Source organism: Chamaea fasciata, unplaced genomic scaffold, assembly GCF_029207755.1.
Source record: "Chamaea fasciata isolate MVZ Bird 193981 ecotype frontalis unplaced genomic scaffold, bChaFas1.0.hap1 SCAF_3, whole genome shotgun sequence".
NCBI classification, from domain to species: Eukaryota; Metazoa; Chordata; class Aves; order Passeriformes; family Sylviidae; genus Chamaea; species Chamaea fasciata.
Genome location: NW_027094088.1, coordinates 18153561 through 18179912, shown reverse-complemented (window position 1 = coordinate 18179912; position 26352 = coordinate 18153561). Strand labels below are relative to the sequence as shown.

At 47.4% G+C, this 26352-nt stretch overlaps 1 protein-coding gene across 1 annotated transcript; it reads right to left on the bottom strand.

The window, feature by feature from the left end:
- Nucleotides 1-110: 110 nt before the first annotated feature.
- Nucleotides 111-25674, bottom strand: DUSP10 (dual specificity phosphatase 10). Its single transcript, XM_066178214.1, has 4 exons — nt 25545-25674; nt 23125-23970; nt 5389-5766; nt 111-2363 (listed from the first exon to the last, which is right to left on the bottom strand). The coding sequence occupies exons 2-4, from the start codon at nt 23924-23926 to the stop codon at nt 2098-2100; spliced, it is 1446 nt and encodes a 481-aa protein (XP_066034311.1). The 5' UTR covers nt 23927-23970; nt 25545-25674; the 3' UTR covers nt 111-2097.
- Between the last annotated feature and the right edge of the window lie 678 nt (nt 25675-26352).

The following is a 26352-nucleotide window of genomic DNA, read 5'->3' as shown; positions in this document are numbered from 1 at the left end:
TGACAGTCAAAGAGGTTTTGCTGCCTGGGCAGCAATAGCTGCTGAGGGTGTTTTCAATGAAAGGACCAATAATAATCATAGAAAAGAAAAAAAAAAATTTAAAAATCAACTCCAGTAGAAAAATAATTTAATAAAGGGATAAGTTTCAAGAAAATATCTGTATAGTAACAACATTTTAAGTAAAATGTCCACAAAAATATACATGTCTAACATGATTATACATTAAGTTTTCCAACAGGTCCTGTTTTACGCTTGGTTCAGTCCATGTAGGTTTTCATCTAGGAAAAGCCTTCACTGCTATCAGCCTTCCTGGGACAGATCAGTTTCCACAACAGAATCATATGAGAAATGTTTTCTAACTCATTTTAGGCTCATACAAATGAACTTTAGAGGTGGTAACAGTCCAGAACAGATCAGGTTATACCATATCATTAAAAAAAAAAAGCAAATACAAACAAGGAAAGCGAAAGGCAGCCGCCCAAGGGACACTGTCAGGCAGAAACATCAGCCTTACAATACACACCACACAACACTGACACAGCTGGAAAAGGAGGGGGAGAAAGGGAAGAAGGGAAAGAGGGAGGGGAAAATCCCAGGAGGATGATTGCCAGGAATTGTGGAACTGCCAAAAAAGGGGGCTATAGAGAGGCAGGGAAAAGCACACGTGACCAACGTATGTCTAAAAACCAGACAATTTTGTAACATAGAAAATAAGTTAACTACAGGAATATGGAAAGGAATCAGTGGAGATCGTTTATTTCTTATTTTTCCAAATGGCTACTGAGCTGTAAAAATTACAGGCCTGTTCCAAAAAGCCCTCACCAATAGTGCTAATTCAGTCAAACCAGAGAAAAATCTGGTTACAGAGAGATGCAAGGGTACAGCAGAAAGTAAAGAAAACATGTTCCACCAGCAGAGGACAGGAACACAACACTTGAAGGGGACATGCCAAACGAGAGAGATCAATTTTGTCAATGGGAGAGGTACAATGCCACAAAAAAAACCAAAAAACCAAAGGGAACAAAACAAAAAACCCCATCCCATAGAAAGAAAATGGAAAATGGCTAAAGAAATAAAAGGACACACAATTTCCAAAAGATTTTTTGTTTTATAATCAAATTTCTTTTACATAGACAACTGAAACACACTAATATTTTGTGCGAAAAAATATTTTTAAATAAACTTTACTTGTTCTAGATTTTTGTACATTCTGATATACATATGTAACAAGGTTTATGGCACTGTAACCAGGATCAAAATCATATAAAGGAACGAAATAATTGCTTTCATTTATCCTTTCTGAACCAAGCTGGCTGCTGTTGCACTATTAGACTTTAAAAATTATTATCTTATTATTAGTGGGCAGCCAACTCTTGATTGAACACTCAAAACAAACCCCAAATTATTATTGCACAAGAAGCCAGTGAAGGCATATGGCATAGAATGATCGAAGTCCCTTACTGTTTTAAAACCTTACACCCCAAAATAGAAAAATAGAACTGGAACATGAAACACACCAAATAAACTTTGTTTTCTTCTTTAGTTTGAGTCAGGAGTGTGAAAAGTGCCTTGCAGACTTTTAAGCTGCTCTGATTTCCTTTGCATCGGTGAGCATTTTGCCAGGTTATCTTTAGCAAAGCCTTTGCAGAACGAAGGCCCTTCTGTTTCAGAGAGGTTTTTTTCTGCTTTGTTTTGGCTATTTGTGTTTCATCTTCAACTTAGGTTTCTTCAGTCTATGAACCTGCACAGACTACTTAGCCACAAACTCTACAAGTAGCCAGAGAGGAAGGAAAAATAAAAATGAAAAGAAAAAAAGCCCAACATTTCTTTTTCTTCTTGTTTTTATTTTAAAAAGTACTCCTTTTGCTCTGAAGCCTCCCTGCTCTGCCGGTGTCTGAGAAGGAAATCATAACAGCATCCCAAACCCAGCAAAGTTCTTGGATCTTTTAAAAACCTTTCCTTACAAAAAAAGGTTTTTATTCACAAAAAGGTTGCCACAAAACTCCCCTTTTGAAAGCTAAAAAGAAAACCCCATAACCCACCCTCACTGCCCCAAATCAGGTGAAGAACAAGTTCCGCCCCCTCGCAGCTTGGCTGTCACACGACAGTCTCCACGCCGATCAGCTTTGGTGTGAGGATTCGTGGAGTGACTCCGTTGTTCAGGTCTTCTTCAAACTCCAGTAACTGCCCCATAAAGTTAAGGTTGGGGGAAATGATTGGTCGTTTGCCTTTGACAAATTTATAGGCATCCGTCATGGTCATGCGTGTGTGCTTCATTAAGTACGCGATAACGATGGTGGCAGATCGGGAGACACCGGCCTGGCAGTGGATGAGGAGACCTTTTCCACACTGATGAGCTTCCTCTGCAAACGAGACAGACAGAAGAAAGAAAGATTTTTGCCAGTCTGTAAATTAGAACAAGCTCAGTGCAATTAAGAGTAACTTAATGTGAAAAGTCCCTTGATTTGATTACAAGCACAGCAGCGTCTCTTCCCCTTTCCCTCCAGCACGTCTTCCCCCAAGGTTTCAGAGCTACTGAATGTGAAACTCCCAGTCCAGTCTGACACTGAAAATCCTCACATCCACTCTCTCCTTATTATTAGTGGAACCATGCATTGAGAGATGCTGCTTCACTGCCAGGGAGCATTTTGTGAGGAGGGCAAGACCCGTGGTGAGGAATCTTGGGCTCCGTTTCCACCTCAGTTGCAATGCCATTGCGTTATGTCAGCATCTCAACCTGCCTGTTTTTCAAAGCAGGGAACCACTCTTCTAAAAACCAAGTATTTTCAGATTCAATTCATAACAACACATCTGTTTCAAAGCCCTGTCCTCAGAAGCTTTACAGAGCTACTCTTGAAATGAGCTTCAGTGGGACTCTGCTGTGCAGCCTCTGCCAAGGGAGGAGCTGGATACACACACACACCTGCTCCACCAGCATTCATCACTCAGAGGGAGGCAGCCTGGGCAGCATTTAGGGGGCACAGAGTGCTTCCAACCACATGCTAACAGGACATGAGAGGAGAGTCACTACGATACCATCCTCATCTGCCACAGCTTGCTTTTAAAACAGGAGATGGAACTTTCAGGAAGTGACAGTTCAAACTACTTCTTTTGTTTCAATCCGCAGAATGAACATGAATTTAGTTTGCAGGTTTTGGCACAAATCCAACCCCATCAAGAGTACAGTTCAACCCACCCCACATGTTCACCCTGTACTGTGAAAGCATAAATGAAGCCAACTTCCCTCTAGACATTTTTGCCAGTTAGTATTTCAGGAAGCTGAAACTCTCTAATGCATTTTGACACACATTCCCAGAGAGTTTCTGATGATTTCACTTCCTATGGCCTTAGTCTTAGCTAAACCTGGGGTTGGTTGTGGTTTTTTGAAGACATATTTAAAGAAACATCGGCCAACAGTCTGCTGTTTAAACATTTCCAAATCTTCTCAAATGCAATTTAAAGTTTACCCTGAGGAAGGGAAAGCTTTGACCAGTTACTCCCCTAGCTGGGTAATTTGATACAGAAGAAAAACTCTCAGTGGAGAAATATTTGTTTATTAAAAACAAAGACAGACCCTCAAGCTGTAATTATTAAAAAGGAAAGTAAAATAGGTTTTGAAACGCTTTCTAAACCTTTCCAGAGCAAAGCTGCTTTCTCTTCTCTTGGTAAGGTCACAAGCCAAACACTTTCTGTGGTTTTGAGAACTCTAATCCTGCAATTCATAGGGATGAAGGGAGCAGAAATCTCTCTGTTCTACCTCAGAAGGACCTCAGTGGAGCTTCACAGTCATTATCTAAGCTTAGCCTACTGCATCCCCCCATCTTGTTGAACTCAAAGTTTAAGGTTTTACTGGATTTCTTGACATAGCTGTTTCCCCAGACGATCAAGGCAAGGTTCCCTTTTCCCTTCCCTTCACCCAAACAAGTGTTCACCTTCCCAGGCACACAGTAACCAGCAGCCTGGGGAGCTGACAGCACTACTGGTAGCACTTGGGCTGGGTTAGGAACACAAGGGAAAATTTGAGTTACAGATCCTTTGGTCCATCACACTGTAGAAGACAAGCCCAAAGGCTCAGAGTGGTAAAACTCACCTGAACTGCAGCATAAGTGGTGATTTCTCTATTCACTTCACTAAAGCAGTGTGGCTACAGAGCACAGGCATCAGCACACCACAAGCCCCTGCCGAGACACAGCCAGGCGAGGCTGAGGAGCCCTCTCCTCCCAAGCTGCCAGCCCTGCCTGGCACACAGCAGGGGCAGATGGGCTCACAACAACCTGCTGAGCCTGGCCCTCCTCCCCTGGCACCCATTCCCATCCCTGCCGAGCCCGAGTGCACCTGAGTGCAGAGCCAGCACAAAGGAGGGCAGGCAGGGACACGGCTCTGCACCCACTCCAGTACAGGGTCAGTCAAGGACCTATGCTGCGGTGCAGCACACAAGCACACTTCTTCCTTGGTCTAGTACTCCTCCACCAAGCCTGAAGTATTGGTAAAGGAATTAGCTCAGTCTCAGCACAAGAAAATAGAATTTTACATCAGTGGTTCCCCCGGCACATTTCAGAAAACCTCTCAGGACACACACTTGAGCTAGAGAAGCACCTTTACTATGCCACAAAAGCAGTGTCCACAAAGACATCTAGAGGGGCAAGGAAAGGTGCTCAAAAGTTTTCAGTGCCACGTGCTGAAGTCCTCTCTGACCAGCCCTACCTGAAGTGGCCATCTGGCTTCAGCCTAGCTGAGCATGGCCCTAAATTTGACTGAGGGTTGTGCTGTGTTGATTGTAATGAGGTCCAGAACAATGCTGCTGGGTCACTTCTTCAGCAATCTCCACAGCAAGCTGCCTGTCTGTGGTGAACTCTCTCACACAGCCTACAGGGTTTAGAGGCTTATTAAAGCAAGTTTTCATCGCTATCCACTCAACCACACATACACTCTGAAGCTACAAATCTAATGGTGGAACAAGCCAAGTGTGAAAGTTTGTCAGTTTTCTCATTAAGTTAGCAAAGACTGAGACACCATTAAGAATAGTCACTATGAAAAACTGGCTGGAAGCCACTGTGTGGAAACTAGGAATGCAAAGGAATCAAAAAGAGGGGATGATGAAAATCTCAATTTTGTGGGGTTTTCTGTATTTAGAAGCCTGGAGGTAGGCGTTACTATCACTGGATGAAAATTGTAACCTCGGGCTACTTAACCGGATGTGCCAGAGATGAGAAAGGACAGAAATATGAGGTGCTCAGCATTTCTGACAACCCAAACTAAAGGAAACATGGCCTTAACCAGCCTTCAGAGTTGTTGGTAAAGCATAAAGTTCGCTCTAAATTGTTATAATGGGTAAAAATAATAACAATAAAAAAACAAACAGAAGTATTTCCAGGCAAGGGTAATTACCAATGAACTCAAAAGCCTCTTCAAAATACTGCCTGAGATTCTGCTTGTTGCTGTCAGTGGCCGGGAGCCGCTTGTAGTTGAACATGCCTTTCTCGTAATGGTAGAGGGGCAGGTGGGTGGTCACGTTGATGACGTAGCCGATGTTCATCCTCTGCATTTTCTCCAAGTCCTGAGCATCGTGCTCGTTTCCGAGGAAGAGGAAGGGCAGGATGGGGGTGAGCTCAGCGTTCTCGATGTCTGGCGTGGTGGGGATGGACTGAGGTAGCACGGGGGGCACAGCGGAGGCGCCGCCCCCTCCTCCCCCCTCGGGGCACTCCTGCAGCTGGAGGGAGTTGTCGCAGAGGTTTTCGTGGTTCTGCCTGAAACCGCTGAGTCCTCCTGGGAAGAGAGACCAAGCAGATACTTTGGTTAGACACCCCAAGATTTCTTCAGAGCACATGGCGGGGCCACGAGGGCTGGAGCTGGCTCTACTGTCCCCACCACCACTGTAACAGTGTCACTGGGCTGTCAACAGCAAGGGTGGCATGAATCAGCAGCAGGCATTGTCCTCCCTCTGCGTGGCGGATGGTGCCAAGGAACGGGCTGACGGACAAACACGCCTCTGTGCAACATCAGCCTGCTGGGGCTGCCTCACCTACCGGCCTGGGCCACAAGGAAGGTGTTTTTCCAAGAAAGAAAACATCACCAGAACTAGGGGCCAAGGGGCTATCAGCACACTAAAGCAGAGCAGCAAGCCAGCTGGGACCGTCTTAGCTTTACCTGTCCTTTAGCAGCCCTGCAGGGCATCCCCCCACCCAAGAGCTCTGAGGAGGACGGGAGCAGCTCACCCCAGCATCGCTCCAGGGAACAGCATGTACCCGTGTCTGTGTGCCCGAACAAAAGAAAACCACTCCTTGTAACCTAACAGCAACTGAGGTGCTTGCTTAACACGTGGCAAACAGCTCTCCTTTCGCTGCCCCGGCCACCTGAAAATATCCAGCAAGAGTTATTTTTAGGACGTTAAAATGGATTGGGAAATGGACCTGAGGGGGGAGGGAGAAGTCACTTTTTCAGCGAAGGAAACTTGTGCCTTCCCTGCTCTATTGCTGGCTTTTTTCAAGGCCCATTTCCCTCCCCCTCAATTTTTTTCTTTTTTTTTTTTTTTTGAGAAGGGTGGCTTCGCAGGGCCAGAGCAAGCAAAGTGGACCTTCTTTCTCCACCTCACTCTGCACCGACATCAGCGGCAGGCTCCCCACCTGCCCGGTTTCCATGGCGATCCCACAAAGCACACAATGACATCAGCTGGCATGACATCAGCTCTTTGAGCGCAAACAATACAAGAACTACTACTTTGTGCGAGGCCTTTGGTAGGAGGCGGCGGCGTTCCTGGGAGCCGCTGATGTAATGCTAACAGGTGGCTCCTCCGAAAGAAAACGACGGAAAGAGGAGAAATACAGGGATGCATTCCCCCCCACCTCAGCACGTTGCTGTTGTACCAGGATACTTGAAGGCATGCTCGGCATCGATACAAGCCAAGTGCTCAGGCTCAATTGCACTTTGTTAACTGCAAGCCAAAAAAAAACCCCAGGAGGTGGGAGAGCAACTCTGAAGTTACTAGAAAGAGGCACACTAGCCAAAAAAAAAAAAAAAGAAAAAAAAAAAAAGAAAAAAAAGAAGTGGAATGTCACCCTCTCAGTAATGTTATTTAAAAAAAAAAAAAAAAAAAAAAAAGGCTACTTGTCTTTTCCATGCTCTTCCACAGTAATCCAGTGAAGGCTTTAAAGTGAAGGAAAACATGCTGCCACTCAGGCTCTGGATCAGACACAGCAAAGGGTTTCAATGCCTACTGTTGAGTGCAGCAATTCAAATGCCCAATTGAAGTGTCTGTGACATGCCTGCCCATTTTGGTGCCCTGTGCTGTATTCCAAGGGCACGAGGCACCCAGACTAGGTTACAACCATCTGAGCCCCTCCAATGCAAGTGCCCTTTTTCACATCCAAACTCATGTCCTTCACACACTGCTAGTAATGTAATTTCCCAGAAATTCTTGAAATGCCTACAAAATGCAGAACATTTCCCCTGCCTCAACAATGCACTTGTCTCAGCTATTTCTGCTATTTACAGGACACAAAGGAAACAGATTTGCCTTAAATATCTCTGTTCTCAAAGTTGTTACAACAGGGGATCAGGATAGAAAGAACAGCAAGGACAAAAATCTGAGCTCAGCTGCACCACCTGGCCTAAATAGGGCCTGAAAAGTCTTCTCAGTCCACTCAAGAAAACAAACAAGATGATGGTCCCCAAGTTGAAGATGTCTGAAGTCTCATCTAAACCAATAGTCCCAGCCTACAGCCTAGGCTAAAGGCAAAAACCACATTCCCATCTTTCTGAACGGATATGCAATCCATTCAGCTTGAATATTGCTGTTTACACAATAGCCACAGCATGCTGGGGTTCCCAAGAAAACCCCTGAAAAAGTTGTTTGAGTGACCCTGGAGCCAATGCTTATTTCTCCCCTCTCCTGCCGACTTCTGGGAATAAGGAGCCCCAGGTGGAGGTAGGACCCCACTGGTTAATCACTCAGGTGGGGACATACTGATGGTGTGGCAGACACCATCTTGTTTCACCAGCTGCCTTGTAAGACACAGCAGAATATCAGGGCAAAGGATGGGAAGGGACCCCAAATACAACATGTGGAAGATGCCCAAACAAGTGGAGTAGCCAGACATACAATACCTTCATCCACAATTTTTTTACAGACATTTGCCAGTGTCACCATCCCTAATGTCAGTTCACATCTCCCATTCTCCTTGTTCACCTTCTCATGTGAGAGGAGAGTTAAAAAGTCAGTCCAAGCAATATTAAAAGCAACACTCAGAGCAAATGTTCCTGAAAAAACACATTACTGGGAAAAGGATTACCAACCTGAACTGGCTCAGACACATCAGCAAGGGAGGACTGGACAAGAACACCGGTACCCGGAAAAGATGTAGCAAGTTGCAGTCATGGAGGGAAGCTGAACCCTAATCCAACAGCAGGATCTTAGTTTGGATCTGTGCTGCCATATGAGTCATGCAGGTCCCAAAACAGGACCCAGACACCTCCTGAGTGCTGTTCTGTTCTCAACACACACGTTCTTGCACAAACTGATTTATGAGGCACTAGAGTAATTTAGGTGGACCTCATGCGTGCATAATGCTCAGGCTTTTCTTAGGTTACTTCCCAAAACAGGTCCAAGCAAGGTTAATAATGATTAGTCAGGAGAGGGATGGATTTTCTATATGAAGGTAAATACAACATACATACAAAGTATTCAAATGCATCTGTATTCCCTTGTCAAGCAGCTGTTATTTCAGCATTTAAAGTCTTCATGTAGGAATGGTAGAAGAGATGGAAGAGAAGACGCTGTACCCACAGCGGAGGCCAACACAAAGCTCTTGCAAGCCTGGTCTAAGAGTTGATTCATTAAACTCAGTAAGGTGCAAGACATCACTGCTACTGTGACTGTCCACAACTCCAGGTCACAAGGAAGCTCAAGGCATGGATGCAGTGACTCCACGTGGGGTTGTAACAGAAGCTGTTTTTGTGGCTGACCCTGCCCAAGCCTTCCCAAACCTGGGGAACAAAGGAAGCATTACAGAGAGCAGTAGCTGCGGCCAAGACACACAACTTAGCAGAAGCCTCTCACTAGTACAGAAGCTGTATTTTAAAAATTTTTTAGATGCTGTTTGCAATATGGAAAAAGCCTTCATCATACAGAGACAACCTAAGTAGAGAGGCAGTATAATATAACCACCAAGAAAGCCCATGGGAACACATGGCAGTGCTGTTGGAACCACAGCCATGGAGCCTGGACTCCAGAGTGTAGCCCTTCAGTGACAAACCAAAATGCCAGCAGGCAGATGAGCCACCGATGTCCACTTCAACAGACTGTCTTGCCTGCAGCCCATCTCTCCTGGCTTTAAACACTCCACAGAGCTTGTAATGACCAAAGCATGGGGAATTATGCCCAGCCATTGTGATGCTGCCTGTGCATGGGCACAGAGAACATCCCAAGTGCTTTTGCTCTGTTCCAGAACGGCTGCAGGGCAGGTGTTCAGAGGGCCGAACTGACCCAAACAGAGATGGACATACAAGGATGCTCAGCACCCTGGGGAACCCGAGGTATTTCTTCCACGAGGAAATCAATCAGTGAGGCAGAACCCCTGCTTGCAGATAGCCTTGTGTGGTATCTAGCAGAATACAACAGAACACCAAGGGCTCTTTGCTCACCACTGATGCAAGACCCAGGTTGCAGAACCATTTTTGCAGTTGTAACTGCATGACATTTTCCAACATCCTGCCCTGCCAGAACAGTTAGTAAGTGACAACAGACTTTGGAGTGTCTGAGACCTCAGAACTTTTGGGAAGTCTTAAATCAGCACTGTACATGCTCCAGCTATTCCCACTCATTTGTTCAAGTTCTCTGCAGCCATCTGCCCATAAACATCTCACTTAATGCTCCTCAAAGCTCCCCACCAGGCAGCACCTGAGCAGCAGCTGCACAAAGATTTCCCAGCTCCAAAGCCACCCAGGAGCCCGGGGCTCACATCAGCCCTGCAAGACCAGGTAAGAAGCTGAACAGCAGCCAAAGCAGCTCCAAACAAATAAAAAAAGACAAGCAGCATGGTGCTGGCATAAAAGTCACACTTAACACAGTGTCTGTCATTTGCCATCAGAAGAGGGCAAACATGAGGCAAAACAGGCACAAAAATACAGGAGGAATGAGGCAGTCAGCTTTTTATGAGAGGCTATGGCCTTGCAATAGCATCATCTTCAAAGAAATCCAGAAAAACAAACCGTACCTGCACAAATTTATAAAAGTGGATTGGCTGGTTGGGGATTTGTTTGTGTGCTTTGTTTGAGGGATTTTTTTGTTTGTTTGTTTGTACCATGACAGATTTTTAGTTTAGGGTTTTTGTTGTTTGTTGTTTGAGAATATTGAGAATTTAAGTACAAGGAGTACAGTAGCACCTGCCCACCTCCTCTGTCTCCCCTTTGGCTTTTCCTTCAGCCACCACTGCTGCTCTCTGGCTGTGTGACTATATGCAAACTAGGATTTGGGTTTACAATATGCTTTGGCACGTTTGCAATTTGTCTCCTATCTGGAAATAGGCTCTCACCCTAGAGTTGACAGTGTAAACTACCTTGCTCCCTCTCCAGTGGGAGAGCTTAGGGAGAGGCAGCTACAGTGAAATACCACCACCACAAAGGTGAGGGTATTTGCATTACCTTTGCATTACCTCACCAGTGTGGATATACTTTGTTCTGAGCGTGGCAGGTACTGGGTGTTCCCGCTCCCACTGCAAACAGAAACATACTTTTATACATGACAGACTGCAGATGTGGGAGACACATTTAGACTAAGCACGTGGTCTCGGGAGACAACCAGACCTTTTATACAGCTTTCAAAGCTGTCCAGGCGGATTTCTGGATCTGCTCATCCTCGATTACAATACCACAAAGCCATCTCGGAAAAAAAAAAAAAAAAAAAAAAAGGAAAAAAAAAAGAAAAGCAACGGACACACAAGCCCAAGAAGAACAGAAATCCCAGGACACTGGGAAGTATCAGCAGGAGAGATGTTAGATCTGTAAACTCCCCTCCTCTCATGTTGCTGGGCTCTTGCGGGGTGCACAGCAGAGAATCTGGTGAAACCACAATTCTGGCCACCACAGGCTTCACTCACTCAGGAGTGAGGCCAAGCTTTAAAACACCCACTCAGCATGTGACCTGTCAGTACCACCACGGCAAACCCTGTGGCTGTGTTTGAGTGAGTTTAGGGCTGAAATGTCACAGGGAGCATTTGGGGTTCAGGACAAAGACACTCAGACTATCGGTGCATATCTGTTTAAGACGACGCTTTGAATTTGTGCAAGTACAGCCTGTTCCTTTAAACCTGTGACCTCATTTATTTACATTACTGCAGAAAAGCACTGCCAGAAGCAACAGCTGATGACAGTCTCATGTATTTTTCCACTAAGACAACAATTAAACTGCTCCTGTGTTATTAATGAACAGATGACTTTGTGTCAAGTTGATTCAAAGCACAGGATGCCTCAAGGTTAAGCAAACGTGACTCCAGCATGTAAAAATAGAAGTTAGGTATTGTCCAGATCCTTCGCCCACCCAGTGCTCTCCCCCTTCCTCAGCCTCCTAGGCAGCAAGGCCCAGGTCTCATGGCCACCTCCCACCACGCTGCCACCAGTGTCTAGAGGTGCTGCTGCAGGGTGGCACACCGGTGCTGAGCCACCACCTCTGCAATGCCACCATGCAGGCTGCTCCTGTACCACAGGCCTTCTACCAAGGAAGATGCTGCTGCACAGGCTGAAGCAGAATTCTGCCACTGTAGGCCCAATCCACTCCCAGGACATGGACAATCACCATCATACCACCAACACAGCTATGGCTGCAGGTGTAGGTCTGCTGAGCGCCAAGGAAACTCTCAGGGAGGGCATGGAGGCACTGGGGCTGCATCCATAGGGCACAGGAGCTAAGGGCACCTTACAGTAGAAGATGCAGCCATCACACCCGCTCACAGATGCTGCTGGAGTGATTTTAGCCACAACAAAGATGGTTCCTAGTGTGTCCTGGGGATGATGTTATGTTCATCCTGAGGCACTGAATGAAGGGATGCTCAGATCTCCTGAACAACACAAGACACACGCTTTCCTTATTCAAGCAGGGCTCTGCTTCCCACACTTCTACAGCAATGGGGCCAATCCAAGCAGATCACTGTAGGAGTGTTCCTACTCTACAAGCAGATGTCCTTCTCCTTACCACAGCTACAGCTGAGCAGTGTTCAAGGCTTGCCCTCACTGCTGCAGCAACCTTGACATGGCTGGAAATACTGTATTTGACCACACGGCAGGAAAGGCAACTCCCTTCTATCCACAGGGGTGGGGACCTGTTGGACCACACTCAGCCAGCTGACATTAGTAAACTCCTCACCTGTCTGTGGGATGGTCCTAGGAAACCCTGCCATGGGGCTTTCCCTGTCACCCACACAGCATTCAGCACCAGCCGCGCTGCAAAAGATTAAGCTTTGAGCAAACAAAGAAAAAGTAAAAGTAAACAGCACACACAAAGAACAGCTTCCACCTCGATACACTCAATCTAATCTAGTCCTTCCCCGAACTGAGCTGCCAACAGCACTTCAAAAAAAAGGCAAAACTTCGCATTCCGAAGAACTTGCAAGGTCAGTTTTTTTCCATGTGGGAACTATCCCGAGAGGTCAATTTGTACACAAATTCTGGCCTAGGAGTCACATGCACATCCTTGACACAATGGCTTTGAGATCCCTTTAGAAGTCAAGAGTGTGATGCTGGATAAAGAGGAAAGGTTTCCCCTCAGCATCGAGGGACGCGCGCACATGTTTGCATATTATTTCTAATTTTATCTCACTATGGTTCACACCCCTCGCCACAGCATATCCTCTCCCACTGGCTTTTGATGCTCTTGGCCTCATCTACTTTTATTTTTTTCCTCTGACACCAGGCACAGCAAAGCTGGCTCTCCCAGGGACACATCCTAGGGAGGGAGGTGAGAGGTCATCCAAAGCCCCTTTTCCTGCCAGGCTGTGCCAGAGTTGCTGGCTCTGCCCAGCTCCATTCTTGGCTCCTCCCATCCCACCACCACCCATTTTCAACCACACCATCATCCCCAGGAGCCTCCCACACCTCAACACATGACTTGCTTTTTTCCACCATCAGCTTTCACCCCTTCACTTTTCCTCTTCTCATGACTACTAGATCATCTAAACTCATTCAAATTAGAAAGAAACAATCTTTTTTTCCTCAACCTGTCACTAGAAAACCTTTCTTGGATTTCAGTTTAATACTTTTTTTTAATCTTTATACTTTTTTGTCTTAAATTTAGGGTTTTTTCTCAGACCGTGGACACCCATGCAAACCCACACATCCCATCTATATTGTCCCTTTATTTGTCAGCTTTTCCAAGAGATGCTACTAACCTTTGGAAGACCCACCAGCCTGCCCAGAAGCCACCCTGAACACTTTGGGACCACCTCTCTGCATTCAAGACAGTGGTTCCAGCTTGTAACTGGAAATCTGCCCTATGCTGTGGGAGTGCTGAGTCTGCTTATTTCAAAAAAAAAAAAAAAAAAAAAAAAAAAAAAAAAAAAATCCTCAAGTATTCACAGGAAAGTAAGCCAGCATCCTTCAAAGCACTGTTATCCTTGGGGAGCGGTCAGGAAGGTGAAAGAGGAGAAGGCCTCCTCTGAATTTTGGTACAAGGACTAAACTAGACAAGAATGTAAATAGGAATAAGGCAAGAAACCCCACATCCCAAACATACTACGGTGACGATTCTGCAGCCACCAAGGAGGACTGGACTTACCCTCCCTGGAGGGCAAGCGTTTATAGCAGAAACTCAAAATTAGTCCCATTACAACTTCTCATGGCAAAAGTATGTGTTCCCATGGGGATGCAGGCTAACATGAAGTCCAATTAAATAATCACTGGAAATGTCAGCGTAAACCCTGAAGGAATACATACTTCTACTGTGAAATGCTCCCACTGGAAATCATATTAACAAAAAGGTCATCAAGAAATGCTAACGCTATGTACAAAGGAGGCAGGGGAAGTGAAGGGGGAGGGAACAGAAACTATTTTAATGCAATAAAATACCACAAATGGTTTTATATTGACAAAGAGCTATGGGTCTGTTTTCCCAGACAGAGGTAGAGCTGAGCAGATTTGGCCAGAACACCAAGTTTCATCTATTTTTTAATCTATTACCAGTTCCCTCCCTGGCCATCACCATTTGCATCTCTCAAGCAAGCGGCCTGGAAAGAGCCAGCACAGGAGCAAGATGCAGGCATGGCTCAGCACCTCTGAGGAGGGAGAAGGGTCCCAGCACTGTGTCACACATCTGTATTCCTGGATGCGTAGGAGTGGACCTTTCTGTTTAATCTGCGTGTTTTAGAGAACACTGACTTTTTCATGCTTCAGCCATCCATTTATTCTCTTTCCCCTTTTAAGGATAACCTCTCCAGGACAGCTTCTTTCTAAAGAGAGAGCAGACTGCTTTGTTTCTCCTGAGGATAACACAGACTCTTTTCCAGTCCAAACCACTGCTCTTCTACATTAGAAACACCATCACCATGCACATTATTATGAAAGGAAAACAGGGTGCTGATAATACCACACCCCCATTTGGGAGTACCATCCACTCCTGATGAATTTAAACTCTTTTTAGACTGAATAGTTTCTACCCTCTTATCTAGAAATAACAATATCTGGCTCTGATTTGACATTTTCCAGCAAGGTATTCCAAAGCACACGAAGGAAAAACAGACAAAGCAAAGGATGCTGTCTTGACATATCCCAGTGCCACAGAGTCCAAAATAAAAGCAGCAGACTACTGGAACTAGCATGGTGCATGCCAGCCTCCACTTTGACAAAAGCCTCAGGGCCGGCTCTTCTGGCACATTTATTCCAGTCTAAATGATCAAGGAACCAAGGCTCCAAAAACCCCACATGAAAAGAGAAAGTTGTCCATATTGCATCCATATTCTCTAGAGTCAAGGCAAGAAGAAAGTGGGGAGAGGGGGAAGAGAAAAAGATATATTTACAGAATCCACAGCTAAAAGCAATCAAACAAGGAATATCTCCAGACAGATGAAAATAAACCCTTGTGTCAAAATAAAGTAACTCCTTCTCTCCTTGGGTGAGTTAACACTAATATTTCCCAGGAAACAAAAGGACTGTGTTATCCCACAACAGAGATGCTGCTCTGCCTTGCTGGGCTAACACCTATGAATTTAACATTAATTTCATTTTAAACAATCAGACTGGTTTTGTACCTAAAATATGCCAGCAAATTTTAAGCAGCTGCAAAAGTCTTATTCTTAGCTCTCATCAACTGGACAGACAGATTCCCATTACCTTAACAGAGAACAAGAAGAATTAAGAGCCCAGCACCAACATAGTGCAGGTCAACTGCTTCAACAACAGCTTTTGCTTTAAAACATTAGTGTTCAACTGCTTACGTAAGGCTTAATATCACATTTTGGCATAATGAACTTGGAGACAACCAATTCGACTGATAGGACAGAAGCTTGCAAGTTATCTTCTAAGTCTCTTTAAGCCATTGTAAAAAACATAAAATAAAATATATGATAATTCATGTGTGGACAAGGAGTAACATTTGTTCTTCTTTTTATTACCTTTAATTAGAAGCAGCTCTTCTCTGTTGCAGTGAATCAAGTGGGAATTTATCCATGCATGCTGTACACTTTTTAAAGCTAGGGCATAGTAAAAGAGTTGGAGCCAATGTGTTCACATTTCCATTATTCTCTTAATTCATTTTTTCCAACCTACTCCTTCAGAGCCCTGATCTTGGAAGAAGGGTGTTGCAGGCACACAAAGCAGCACTTAACCCTGGCAGAAGCAGTGGCTCCCAAACCCTCTCACCCAGTAGGAGCACTCCTGTCCCTCCAGCAGGAGGTAATGACAGAATTACAGTTCCCTCCTGATCCCACCACCCCCAGACCCTCCAGTGGGGACAGCCCAGTGCAGAAGCTCCCACTGCAGGAGCTGTGGGTGTAGCTGAGCTAGACAAGGGTGGCACTGCCCTCGGCAGCAGCAATCAGATGTTCATTCCTTCAAGTCAGAGGGACTAGGTGGCACCCAGACCTACAAGGTCCCTGTAGACTTGCCAGTTTGGGTGCCTCTGCACGCACTCTCCTGGGACAGGCTGACTGAAACCAAGGGCAGGAGATCAGAAGCTTGTGTCCTTTCTGGATCTCACTCTCTTTACTAGGAGCAGAATGTTCCTTTGAAAAGGAGGCAACTCCCTTATCCAAGCAGAGAGACACATGAAGATGAACATCAACTTTTTTAAAGCACAGAAAACACCTGGAGACAAATCAGAGCCTAAAATTTAGCAAAAATGTACTGTCAACGGCAGGGGCGCTTCTAAATCCATCTCCCACTTTCTGTAGCAGGCAGCTGTGTTGTCCCAGGGCACCACTGTGACTGTGGATGGAGCTGGGGTCAAACACACTCCACACCAATGGCAGCAAGAAAGAAGCTCAGTGTTACAAAGGGTGGAAAGGACAACAAAAGGAAGAAAAACAAACAAACAAACAAAACCAATCAAAAAACTCAACCAAATCAGATGAAAATAACTTCTTTACACCTCCGTTGTATGGGCTTAGTCAGAGCTCCCCTGGCCATGAGACCACCCTGCTACCTTGGCCCAGATTTATCCCTCCAGTCCAGTTACTCCCTGTTTGCACCACATGGTGGACTGACTAGCTTCTCCATCTCTCCCCCTTTCCTTCTAGCCCCAAAATGCTGCTCAAGAACTAGGTCAGAGACCACCTCCTGGTAGGACAGAAGGCATCTGGAGAATCAACATCTTTCTAAGCATCAAAAACAACCTTCAGAGCACTTCCGCATGTGAGGCTGCCTTCACCATAGATATTAATTGAAGCAAAGAGTTTCCTGCACTAAAAAGTCACATGGTGTTTAAACAAAATGAAACAACAAAACCCCCAAGATTCACTACTGAACCACAGAGCATTAATCAACACACTGTGCAGAGATCACGAGCACCCCTGGACTTTCCAGCTGCAGAAAGATGTCCCCTGAATCCCTCCTGCCAACAGCAGTCCCCATTCTGCCTCCCCACAGGGTGTCCTGACTGGCAGAGCCAGGGCTGATGGCCAAACCCAAGGGGACTAGTGCACATTTCAGCTTTCCCACAACCCCCCAACATTCAATGGATCAAGAGCAGGTGAAAGGCCTGCCAGAGGAAGCTGAAGCAAATGCAGTGTTTGAGACAGCACCTCGATGCAGTCTCCTCTCAACAGGACTCTTTGCAGTCTTTACTTTTAGGTAAGGCAGGGCTAGATGACATGCATGATACATACACTGCTCGGCTTTAAGCCTCATCTTCCCAAACACTTTTGTGATAGCAACAAATTAACTTTTACTGCACAGAGGTGTTTAAAAAACTGCAAAAGGGAGATCCAGGAGAGAACTTAGAATCAAAGGTTCATAAAAACAACTGCACACAGTAATTCAGGTCAGCCTTGTGATTTCTGTAGCCACCACACTCTCAGGCCCACCAGGGACTTCTCAACAAGGCCAAAGCACCACACAATCTTATCTCACACACAGAGGGACAATGCATTAGGTTATCTTCTGATTACCATAATCCAGTTCTTTAAACAGGATGACTTCTATAGCCCTGCAAGCTGATGATGAATATTTGAGAGGTGTTTCCCTCTTGGCTGGCTGGTGAAATTGCAAAACAGGGAAACATTGAGACGTGTCCAGGGTGCTCACCTTTATGGCATTTCTTCACTTTGAGTTGCTTGCATAAATAACAACCCCTAACTGTAATGGGGCTTTTCACAGAGTAAAGAGTCATAGCCTAAAGACAAGGGATGAGCTTCCACTTCAAATACATCTTAAAGCCAAGACAATCTCACTAAAAACTTCTGTGCTCATAAGTGTAGTGAAAGCTTTGGCCACCGCTTTGGAAGGAAACCAGCCGTGTATAGATCTAAAAAGAAAAATTATAAAATGGTCCATCTGTATTAGTTAAGATGCAGACACCACTCAAACCTCAAACACAGCTACTCTTCCACCCTGAGCCTCTCCAAAAAGTTGTGCTCACCTCAAGAATAAAAAGCCACTAGACAGACGAGCACACTGTCCTAGAAAGATTTCAGTAGCAGAATTTCTCACCTCTGGCAGGGCAAGGGTAAGGGCAGCACATGAGGCATTCAGCTAATTATAACCCAACATCTACCTACCAGGAACATCACAGGGAATGTTATCCCAGTTTACACAGAACTGGAACAAGATTTTTCTTTATAAGTATCAGAGAGGTTTGCCTAATGTAACAGCTTGCTTCTTAACTCTTAGTTCTTAATTCCAAGGGTGTAAGAAACTGGGGAGCCAAAAAAGGTGGGGGAAAAAAAAATCTCCTTTCTATTCCTCCCTTTCCAATGCAGTGTCATTGCTCTCTTCCCAAGGACAGTTAAAATGTGATAGGCACCATGAAAGCCAGCACAGCAAACTCTCAGACGCCATAATCTGGGAGAAAACGCCACATTTACCATTACTGTTGAATAGGCAAAGTTTAGAGGTACCTCTCATCTGCAGATGTATGCCCTCAAAATATGGTAAAGACCGTGGTCTCCAGCCACATTATTGTCCCAATTTATCTATATGCAAAAGGTAACAACACACACAACCCATTTTCTAATGTGATGGCCAAGAAGATTATTTATTCCCGTAGAAAGATACTTTAAACAGCAGCAATCAGAGTCTGAACACTGAAGGTGAAATCTCAGCCCTGACAGAGCCAGCAGAAGCTTTTCCCCCCAGTGACGGATGGGGCCAGTTCTCCTCTGCAGCACAGAGGGAACGCACTTTATTTTTAAATGTTAAGTAACACACGTGAAACATCCAGTGTTTTTAAAACTACACATTTCCCTATTACAACCATGACCTAATACTTATTCAGTGGAGATCTCTGGTGGAAATAAGTGCCAGGCACATGTTTTGTTGGTCAGCTCAATTTGTTGACCATTACATCAAGTTTTACTTCCAAATACACTTGTGCAGTGTAATCCAATTAGGGTTTAAAGCAATACTGACACTGTTAAATTATATAATTAATGACAGTAATAATTAATGTATTTGTACAGATTATGACCAGGTCAGGTATTTCAAAGGCAGCTGATCACAGTATTTACATGAATATAGGAAAACATAAAGCAAGTAATTATTCATATTGTAAGCACATCAATCCCTCTGTAGTTGTTTCAACTTTGCTGATATGTGACTCTAGTGTGGTAAGAGATCTGAAACTATTCTTAGACCATGGCAGAAAGCATGAAGTGGTCGGTTGGCAGGTCTCACACTCCCCACTATAATGAGAGCAAGTCACTTCATTTATTTCCCTGTCAGCTGAGCACAGAGAAGACCGAAAGCCAGAGCATAAATAAGCTCCTCAGACTGTGAACAAGAACAGAGAAGGAACCAGTTTTTGTGGAGAAACCAGCTGGTTCCTCCCCATCTCCTTTGCAGAAGTCCAACCATGAGTTTATAGCATTTGGTGGGAATAAAAAAACAAAACAAAACAAATCAAATCCGAATCATATTTTTCACCTCTGCTTTTGAATTCCATTGCTTCCTTGAAGTCAAACACAGAAGCCTTTACAAACTAAACACAAGACTTAAGCAGGTTCACGAGGCTCCCAGTGCTGGGTCTTGAAGGAAGAGGAAGGACAGCAGGATAGAGACAAGGCCACTAGACCCTGGTCAGGGAGACAAAGGCAACTTCTCTTATGTTAAAAGCTGTCAAGATGTGCTAACACAGATGCTTCAGTTTTTCATTTTTGTTTCCTTTATAGCTTTAATTTAACTTGTGGGAAAAAAAAGCTGAACTTCGAGCCTAAATGTCTCAGCCAGGGAAAAAGAATTTTCATTTGAATGCAAATGAATTTCTCACTTTCCATTTTTAGGTCCCAGTAGCAAACTCAAGAACACATGCCCCCAAGACTCCAGGCCACTTTGTTATGGGCTAAGGTGCTCACGGAAGGCAGAGACCCCTCACTGTTGGGTTTGCAGGAGGGGAAGGGGCACAACCCTATCAAGGAGGGCCAGGGCTGCTGACCCAGCCTGGAGTCAGCATCACACTCTCCCCTCCCCAAATTCAGCTTCAACACTGGTCTCAAGCAGAAGGGACACTGGGCTCGTATCACCAGTTTTGCCTCCTCTCCCTTCCAACACTAAGGAAAAAAAATATAAATTAAAAATAAAAGCACCAATAAAAAGTGATGCCTTTAGGTTTCAGCAAACGTGGAGTACCATGGTGTAGGGGTGTTGGGGGAAATATGACTTCTTTCTGCTTTGTTTATAAACAGACTGAGCAGCAGCTTCAGCCCTGACAGCTCAGGCTGCTACAGCCTGCGTAGCAAGACTGTAAAATACAGGATTCTTAAGGGTTTATTTTTTGTAAAAATAGAGGATTTATGCCTGTCTCAAGTGTTGCTGTGCCTTGTGGCAAAAGAAATAAGCAAATCTTTCTTCTTAGGAGCTTAAATCAAAATTATGCATATGTTACGCTTATGACCAAAAAAAGGTTAAAGGAAGCAGCAAGGAGACACATGCACAGCAAGGGAGGAACAGAGGTCTTAAAATCCTCCATGCCACAGCTTACAAGAAACCCTCCCGTCACAGCGCTAGTTTATACATTGGTCTGCTACATTAAAAATAAACCAGACCACCTCTTTTTAACTCGCGCCTAATAAGGCGCACCATACATACATTTATCTATAGATCACGGCCCGGCCTTGGAAAACAGCACAGGGTTTCTGTGCTGCTTCAAAAGCCTGGGGCACCTCAGACCCGCAGGGCTGCGGGGCCAGGCGCTGTCAGGCAGGGCTGTAACCCAAGCCCCGGCTCCGGCGGTGGGACGGAGCCCGCGGCGTGCCCCTGAACGGCAGCGGGGCCGCGGGCTGACAGGCAGCACCAAACATGGAGAAGGTGGCACCGCACCGGGGGGACGGGAACTTGGACGGCCCGGCTAGCAACCAGTGTTTGCAAACACAACACGGGGGATCAGATGGGCCGGCGATAAATTAGGGTCGGGCAGCGCACAGCGAGAGAAATCACCCGAAGTAACAAACCCAGGCAAAGAAGGCTCCCCGGCCACCCCGCTTTCGTTTTAGCGCCTGAACCCAGGGACGGGGATGCGCCGGCTCCGGGGCAGCTGAAGCACGATGGAAAAAACGCTATCTGTCATGTGAAACTAAATAACGAGTGCTTCCAGAGCCACTCCCCCAGCTCGGAAACTTAGCCACAGCCTTCCTAAATACTGCTTTATCCCATGCTCAACTCCATCTGACCCCAGCGGGAGCCCCAGTTCAAAGAACGGGAGGGGAGTTACGGTGATGGGGGAGCTCCTCACTACAGGCTCCCCGAGGTGAGGTCTGCTCCAGCCCAGCTCATCACTGTATCCAAAAAGCAAAGGATTTGGGCTTTCTGTCTTCTGGCACACTTCCAGATCTGTTGACAGGCCAGTTTGGGGAGGTGATTTCTTCTAAGCAGGGCTTTGAGGTAACATTTCTCAGAGTCTGAAAACCAAAAACGGCCCAAGGACTCCCACGAGCACCTGGTTAAACCCAGAGCAGCTCACAGAGCTGGAAGGTGAGAGAAGGGGCTGCCACAACCAGCCCACCGGGCCCAACAGCTCAGTGCTGCCCAATTACTGACCTGCAGCTTCATCCCAGCCACTATCTCACTCCAGGTACTGAAAAAGTACCAGTGTGAGGTTCAGAGAAGCTACAGTGTTTTCAGAGGAACACAGAGAACACTTTCAGCACACTACTTTTCTAAGGACAGGAAGGCTTGCAGAGTACAACCACATATCCAGCTGCAAAGGCTGTACAACAGAAGGATTGCCACCAGAAAGGCAGGACTCCAGTGGCAGCCTCGCTCTACCAAGCACCTCATCTCCCTCTTCCACAGATGAAGGGCATCATCATGACCCCAGAGACTCAATAAAAGCATACTGGGATCCTGTGGCAAGTATCAAAACAAGCCCAGCATGACCATTGCCAGGAGCAAGGAGACAGTTCAGCAATTTTAAGCTTCCACAAGATACACACACAGAGAAGTATCTCACAGGACCCTTAGGTCCTACAAAGGCAAGAAACTCAGCTGAGGAAAAGGAATAAAGTACCAGCCCACTCCTTTCTCCTGCCACACCATGCAGGTTGGAAGTAGCAAGCTGCACAGAAAAATCAAGCAAATTAAATACATACAGTATGAGCTAAGCAGCAAATCCCTCCATAGTTTCCCACTGCCACAGCCAGTCTCTGCCAACCATGCCTCCAAATGGCATAAACACCCAGGGGAAAGGAAATTTAATCTAGAGGGCAGAGTTGTTATAAATAGGATCTCAAGAATAAAGCGAAGAAAGGGAAGTATCCTTTCATGATGCCTTAATTGGTGGGGCTCATCTCCACCAAAGCATTTAGGGATAAACTTATATTCCATATTAAAACAGGAGCCTTTACAGGAAAGCCATATACATACACAATCACTCATACACATAAACACAACACTTTCAGATCACTTTTTAAACAAATAATCACCCTCTGTCCATTATTCTACCACGTATCACCAAAACAAGGCTTGATTGCTCCTTAAGTTTTGCTGACTGGTCCATGACACAATGCCTCAGACCAAGTGACCACCCGCGTCTTTCCTCCCCCCTCCCTTCTACTCTCCCACTGTCCATCTCCAGCACCTAGTGAGTCCGGTTTTACATGGACTAAAATAAGGCTGCTAAGTAAAGGTCAGTCTGACAAGCTAAAAGAGAAGTATCCCATCCTGGACCTCTGCTCCTTGGGCTATAAATACTCAGAATAAGCACTGGGGGAAATTCTTTGTCTGCACACACCAGGAAGCAGATTTCCTCCTCCTTCCACTTTTCACCCCTCCTGCTACTCAAGGACAACATTCAGAGGAAAGCAAGCATCTCCCTGCCACCAGCTCCATGATTTGTCCATGGAAGGCATTTGCTTTGCCACTGGTGACTCGATGCACACAGGCCTTCCCAGAGATAAACAGATACTTTCAAGGTCCAACCATCAGCGAGGCTGACAGCAGAGAACACACACTGCAAAGCCAACCAATACACTGTGTCTGGGCAATAAGGAGGATTACCTTTTAGGACTAGGGGCTCCTTGCCTTCTCGCTTGAGTGACTCCAGCACTATGTGGAGTGGCTGGGAAGGCATCACTCTGCTTGGCTCATTGGTATTCTCATCATAAACTACGATTTCTTTGGAAAAGATTCTCTTGAAGGAGTCCTTGCCTTCCCGGCAGGAGATCAAGTCCAAGACAGTGATCTTGCCCTGCTGGAGCCTTCTCCGGCTGATCTTGTCGGAACAGTTAATGTGGACAGCCCCTTGAATGTGGCTCTTATTATACTCCATGAAGGGCCTGCAGTCAATGATGACAGGTCCTTGGTTCTGTTGGTGGCTCTTGCTGCATTTGGTCATCTTCTTGGCCAGATCATTGGGGTAGATGATTTTAATGCTGGCGAGCTGCTTGGCGCTGCCCGAGACGGGGCTCCCCACTCCGCCCAGCGGGCTCAGGCTGCCGGCGTTCTCATTGCTGTTGACCATTTGGTTGGCAGGGCAGGCGGGGGAGGCTCCGGCGTGGGTGCTGCTGGTGCTCGCTTGAGTTTGGGCCTGAGTGTCCTTGTCGTACGTTGCCACAGTGCAGCAACTGGCACTGCTGCATCCACAACTCAGAGAGCGTGCAGAGCCGTTGGATGAGGGCATATACGTGAGATTAGCAGTCTTTAGGGACACGACAGCTGCGCCAAGCAGACTGGAGTGGCTCTCACCAGCAGAAGAGGCAGGTTCAAGGAAGCTAGAGTCTAAACACAGGTTGAGATCCTGAGGTCTCACTGGCCTCGAAAGTGCCACTACTACCCTGTCGTCTAAAGGAGATGGAGGCATGAGGAGGCTGAGCACTAGCAAGTTAAGAAGAACTCAAGATCACCCTGAAAAAGAAAAAGCAGAAGGGAAAGAAGAAAAAAGGTGATGAAAACAGATAATGAAATCACATGAACTTACAGATCCAACAACTTATTTTGCTAACACCTGCTATCCCTAACCTAACAACCCCTTCTGACAGTTACCAGCTCACAGTAGTTGCTAAAAAACCTTTCCAGTGCTGCAGAGAATACTTCAGCTATCTGCATGTGCGCCCATGGCACGCAGAATCCACACGAGCAGCCTGGACTGTGCAGTGATACCCAGGAAGAGGCATTTAGCTACATGCAGATGGTGCTGAGCTATTCTGAAACCCCAGGCTGCAAGGCTCACCACTGATAATGACAGAGGCACGTTCCTTCATCCCATTGCTCACTGAAAAGGAAGCAACTACTGGGCTGAGTCTACTACAGGGAGGAACGCGTAAGAGCTGAGTAGCTGAATGTGTCAGGGGTGATATGCAACTTTTCCAGCATGCTGGAATAAAATTAGCCTGTGAATAAATTTTCTGCGACAGTTACAAACTTGCATACGTAAGGCTAAACAAAAAATGCCCAGAAGAAAACAGAAAAATTAGCTGCTGGAGGTCCTTATAAGCGTGCACCTTGCACTTCCCTCCCCCCCGTTAGAGGCGAATCCAGTCCCAGTTAAGCCCCTAGCTCCAGGCTCGGGAAAACTGATGTTCTCCAGCAGTTCGTGAGGCAAGTTCCCCGCTCCCCACCACAATTCACAGCTTCTACAAGAGTGGTCCCCTCCGCCCCAGCCAAGGTCACTGCCTGCCCAACCTTTGCCTTCCCATTCGCCGGACGCAGCACGCAGGATCTGAATCCCCCCGTTTCTACTCAGCAGACAAGGAAGACGACAAGAGCAAAACATTCAATGCCAGCCCTGACAGTGCGCGCCCTTCACCAGCAACTTTGCGAGCAGTCGCAGCTCTCTCTGAAAAACCCATCCCAGCACCAACTTTAACTCCACCGAGCCCCCGAAGCGGGGCGAGCACTCACAGCTCCCGTTCGCCGCCCAGCCGGCTCTGCACCGGGCCGGCTAGGAAGCGGCACGGAGATGTCCATCCCGCACAGGGGATGGCCGGGGGGCACTGCCACGGCCAGCGGCCACGGCCATACGGAGCAAACCCTCGGGCATCTCCGGAGCGCGGAAAGGTGCCGCGACCCGCCCGCCCGGGGCACGGCGGAGCCGCCGCGGCCGCGCAGAGCGGGGCCAGCAGCGGCTCGCTCGGGACGCTTTCCCAGCACGCTCTTTTCCCAACCCTCTCCTCGTCCTATTTTAGGGTAAGAACTAGGATAAGGGCCCCCTGAGCGCCTTCGCCTGACGCAGTTAAATGTTTTAAATAAAGGAGGGAGACAAGCCAGTTTCCCCAGCGAGGGGAAACAACGAAAGAGCCCACGAAAAGCGGGAAGCTGGAGTTTTGCCCCCAAACGCAGGGACCCGGGGCTGCCGCCAATCGCGCGGCGGGCCGGGCCAGCGCTCCCCGCCGCGGCAGCCCCTGCGCGGGCTCCCGTAGCCGCGGGCCCCCGCTCCGCGCCGTGCCCCGCACGGCTCGGCTCCGCCGCCCCGCACTCACCGGCGCGTCGCGCTCCGGCCCGGTGCGCGGAGGTGGCGGCGGCCGCCGCGGGAGGTGCCGCTGGTGCCGGTATGTGTCGCGCCCGCTGCCCCGCGCGCCGCCCGCCGCCCGCCCCGCGCCCCGCGCGCCGCCCGCACCATCCTCGTTACTTTCTCTTTTGGTACCGCGTAAATGTACGGCCCGAAGGGGGCGGGGCCCGCGCCGACGGGCGCCCTCGCCGGCCAATCGGAGCGCGGGGGCCGGCCCGGAGGCGGGGCGATGACGTCACCGGCAGCCAATGGGAAGGGCGCGGCGCCGGCCCCGCGCCCCGGGGCAGCCGGTGCTCCCCGCGGACGGGCGGGGGCGGCCCGCGCGCGCGGCCCCGCGGCAGCGCCCCCCGCAGGCCGGGGAGCGTCCCGCGCCCGGCCGTGCCCGCGGGAACGGGGCGGCGGCACCGGCTCCCGGCGCCAGGGGAGCATCAGCCCCGCCGCTGCCCGTCCGCCCCAGCCCCGCCGCAAGCGGCTCGGCAGTGAACGAGCGGCGCCAAGCCGAGAGAACGCTGTTTAGGTTCTTTTCCAAGCAGCCCGTCCCTGTCACAAACAAGCCCGCACGAGGTACTCGGGAGGAGGAAAAGCCAGCAAACATATTTCCTTGGCAGCGTCGCTCTGCCAAGCGCCTCATCTCCCTCTCCCACAGATGAAGGGCATCATGACCCCAGAGACGTCTGACCCTCATGGGTCAGTCCATCACGCATCAATCCACCAAGGCAGAGACAGGGAAAGCGGCATCTCCAGAATGATGCATCCTACCAGTCCACCCTGACCATGCA